This window comes from Lampris incognitus, chromosome 3 (genome assembly GCF_029633865.1).
Source record: "Lampris incognitus isolate fLamInc1 chromosome 3, fLamInc1.hap2, whole genome shotgun sequence".
NCBI lineage: Eukaryota > Metazoa > Chordata > Actinopteri > Lampriformes > Lampridae > Lampris > Lampris incognitus.
In genome coordinates this window covers 86,362,538-86,365,727 of record NC_079213.1, presented here as the reverse complement: position 1 = coordinate 86,365,727, position 3,190 = coordinate 86,362,538, and the positions used below count along the sequence as shown (strand labels likewise).

The 3,190-nt window shown below is 41.2% G+C and overlaps 1 protein-coding gene across 1 annotated transcript in view; it reads right to left on the bottom strand.

The window, feature by feature from the left end:
• Window positions 1–3,018: 3,018 nt before the first annotated feature.
• The window catches only part of agbl4 (AGBL carboxypeptidase 4), a 306,591-nt gene continuing 306,419 nt past the window's right edge, over window positions 3,019–3,190 (bottom strand). The window contains exon 5 of the mRNA XM_056276567.1: window positions 3,019–3,058. Coding sequence (XP_056132542.1) covers window positions 3,043–3,058 — 16 coding nt within the window. The 3' untranslated portion in view covers window positions 3,019–3,042. The remainder of the gene's footprint in view (window positions 3,059–3,190) is intronic.

Here is a 3,190-nt window from a genome sequence, read left to right as displayed (position 1 = left end):
CAAATATTTTGCTTCACAGATCATGCAGATGTTTTACTCTGAGTGCAGTATTAATGAAAGTTTTTGGGAGTGAGATTAGCATGAAAAAATGTTGGTATCTAACAAGAAATCTTGAATATTCTTGAGACAACACCTAAGGAAAAAAATATGTATGGAAACAAAATCTGCTATGGTATTATCTGATTCCTCTTTGGGGCTTGAATAAAGTTTCATGATCAGAGATGTTCATAACTTAGGATAATTTACATGTGAAGTAAATGATTTAGCCAAATTGGAAGAGACCACCTGTTGAGTGTCAACAAATAGTTTCATTACACATCTGAATTAGCAAAAAGAAAAAAAAAGAAAAAAAAAGAATCAAGGACAGCCAAATACTTTGATAAAGGTTTGGCATCATTTGCCTCTTAAAAAAAATGCATCAAAAGAATGAAGAGTCAAATTATCAATATCAATTAGTGCAAACAAAATGTCAGGCTATAGAAAATGAGTAAAGGAGACCCATGTCTCCAGTTTGTAATGGCTGACTTTAAACTACTATAAGGTTTAACATGGCACACTTAGAACAGAGTGAATGTTCAGGGACCAGTTTATTTATTTATTTATTTTGCAAAGGATGCAGGATGGCCCATGAGTATGCTCTAAACTGCTGCGACGTGTTCTTTTAGTACTTCAATTCTAGGTTACAGGCATGAGCTTAAGGGAGATAAGTGATTATTCTGGTATATCACACCCACTTAGGAGTCATATACACCCAAATGTACTGAATACCATTGACGGACTTTTTTCTCTAAGTTTAACTTTTTTTTTTTCTTATACAGACAACAAATTGATATGAAGGCGTTTTCAACTTTGTCAGCCTACTCTGACACCATTGGTGCCATGAATTGCATTTCAGGGCCTACAGAATAACAGCTCCATAAACTGACACCTTTGCTTATCTCAATAGGAAAGGGCTGTAATCATGTGCAGCTTTACTGCTCTGTCTGTGTGCAGCTATTTTCTTGACTCAGTTTCAGATGAAACCATTTTCTCTTACCTCAACAACATTGCGTTCTATTGAGGACACAGTGTTTACCTCCGCTATTATCTTGTTGTAATTTTCTGTTTGTCGGGCACAGCAATGCCTCCACTAACACCACTGAGTGAAATGTGTTTCGATGTTGTACATGGTTCAATATAACATCCGACTCTGACACAGAACAATTCTCTTTTTTTTCTGTGTATTTGAGGCCACTGTGCTCTCCTGTTGGATTTGGAATGGTTCTTGTTACCTGGTGCATGCTCAATAATGCAGATAAGGAAATCCCAAAAAGTTGAATCAGTTCATCTGGGGAGAAAAAAAAACGTTGATTGGACACAGCGTGTATTGGGTTTTGAAAGCAACTGAGACACTGTGTTTGGAAAAATGTGTCTCAACTGCTCTGACACTCCCACCACATACACATACATGCCTCAAAACATGCTGCACCATAAATCAGTCCACCCCAAAGATCGGGTCCCCCGGCACAAACAGAGCAATATAGTGTATGCTGTTAATTGCCAGGAAGATTGCTGTGACTTGTACATCGGGGAAACTAAACAGACGCTGGCCAAGAGGATGGCCCAACACAGGAGAGCTGACACGTCAGGCCAGGACTCTGCAGTCTACACCCATCTACAGGCCACAGGGCACTCTTTCAAGGATGAGGATGTGCACATCCTTGACAGGGAGGAACGCTGGTTTGAACAGGGAGTCAAATACCCCTTTTCCACTACATGGTACCGGCTCAACTCGACTTGACATGCCCTGTTTTTGTTTTCCATTACTGGAAAGTACCGGCGTTTTGGTAACTTTTACCACTTTTCTGGTACCACCTTTGTCGAGGTTCCAAAAAAACTGGAGGGGGTACCAAAATCAATGCGACCAGCTACACTGAGGGAGTACTGTTATGGTAATGGAAAATGACACAGAAGCAAGTCGAGTTGAGTCGAGTCGAGTCGAGTCGAGTCGAGTTGAGCCGGTACCATGTAGTGGAAAAGGGGCAAAAGAGGCCATCTATGTAAAGAGGGGATGACCATCCCTGAACCGAGGGAGAACTAAGACTACATCTGTCACCATCTTACAATGCTGTGATTGCAACCATACCCAAATCCTCTGTGATGAATACACATGGCCATTGTAACTCTAGTTAATAGTCACGGCAATTTGCATAATGAAAGCGATCGTTGGTTTTGGGTGTTATGCCGCTGTATTGTTTATAAGGGTGGGGATACCTGCAGTCAGTTGAGACTGAAGAGGCCACTTAGATGAGTGATGAACCTATTCTCTCAATAAATGTTGTGTCCCGATGAACTGATTCAACTTCCTGGGATTTCCTTGTTTCCCTTTTCTCAGCTTTTATGTGCATCACATCATCAGTTGTGTCATGAAGATCCTCTTCAATTACGAAGCTTTGGTTTATCAACATACACGTGTGAATAGCAATGAAATATGCACTCCCGGAGTTTGTGTTTAGTTTACTCTCATGTACGACAAAATAAACACCATCATTTCAAACATATTGATAAATGAAAGCCATTGTTAGTGTCTGTTTCTCATCAATATGTGATTTAACAAGTAAAGATGGGGCATCTCCAAATGTTCTCAAACCTCTTTTACAACAGAAGTGGCCGTAGTGGTTCAGAGACAGCAGTATCATCTCACTTACCAGAGCAGTGAGGACAGTTAGACGTCCAGCTGTTTCTCTACAATGGCAAAACTTTTCTCAATCTAATCTCCCAACCAACATGTCTTCTGACCACGGGACATGTTTCCCGAGGAACTGATGATGTTTTGGTGACGTACTGGCATGCCTCTACATTTCCCCAATCAAACAAAAACTGTGAATATAATATTGTGGGAATAAATGCCACATGGTTTCAGTTGGACGGGACATTGTACAGCTGTGCAGTGGAAACAGTGTGCAGCAGTGGCAGAGACTTGGGTGGCCATGAAGAGGGTGATGGGTGGCAACCAACATTGAGATCCATGCGACTTACCGGGGTTGGTGATAGTTAACAGGTCTAGGCGCCGTTGTTGCTAAAAGGGAAAAAAGGGAGAGGAAATTATTGCAACACACTGCGCTTCTATGGTCCTGCAAAGACAGCAGCAGTCTGTTAAGTCAGCATCATATCATGAGTTGCTCGTGCGAGGAAAAAGTTTACGTGGTTA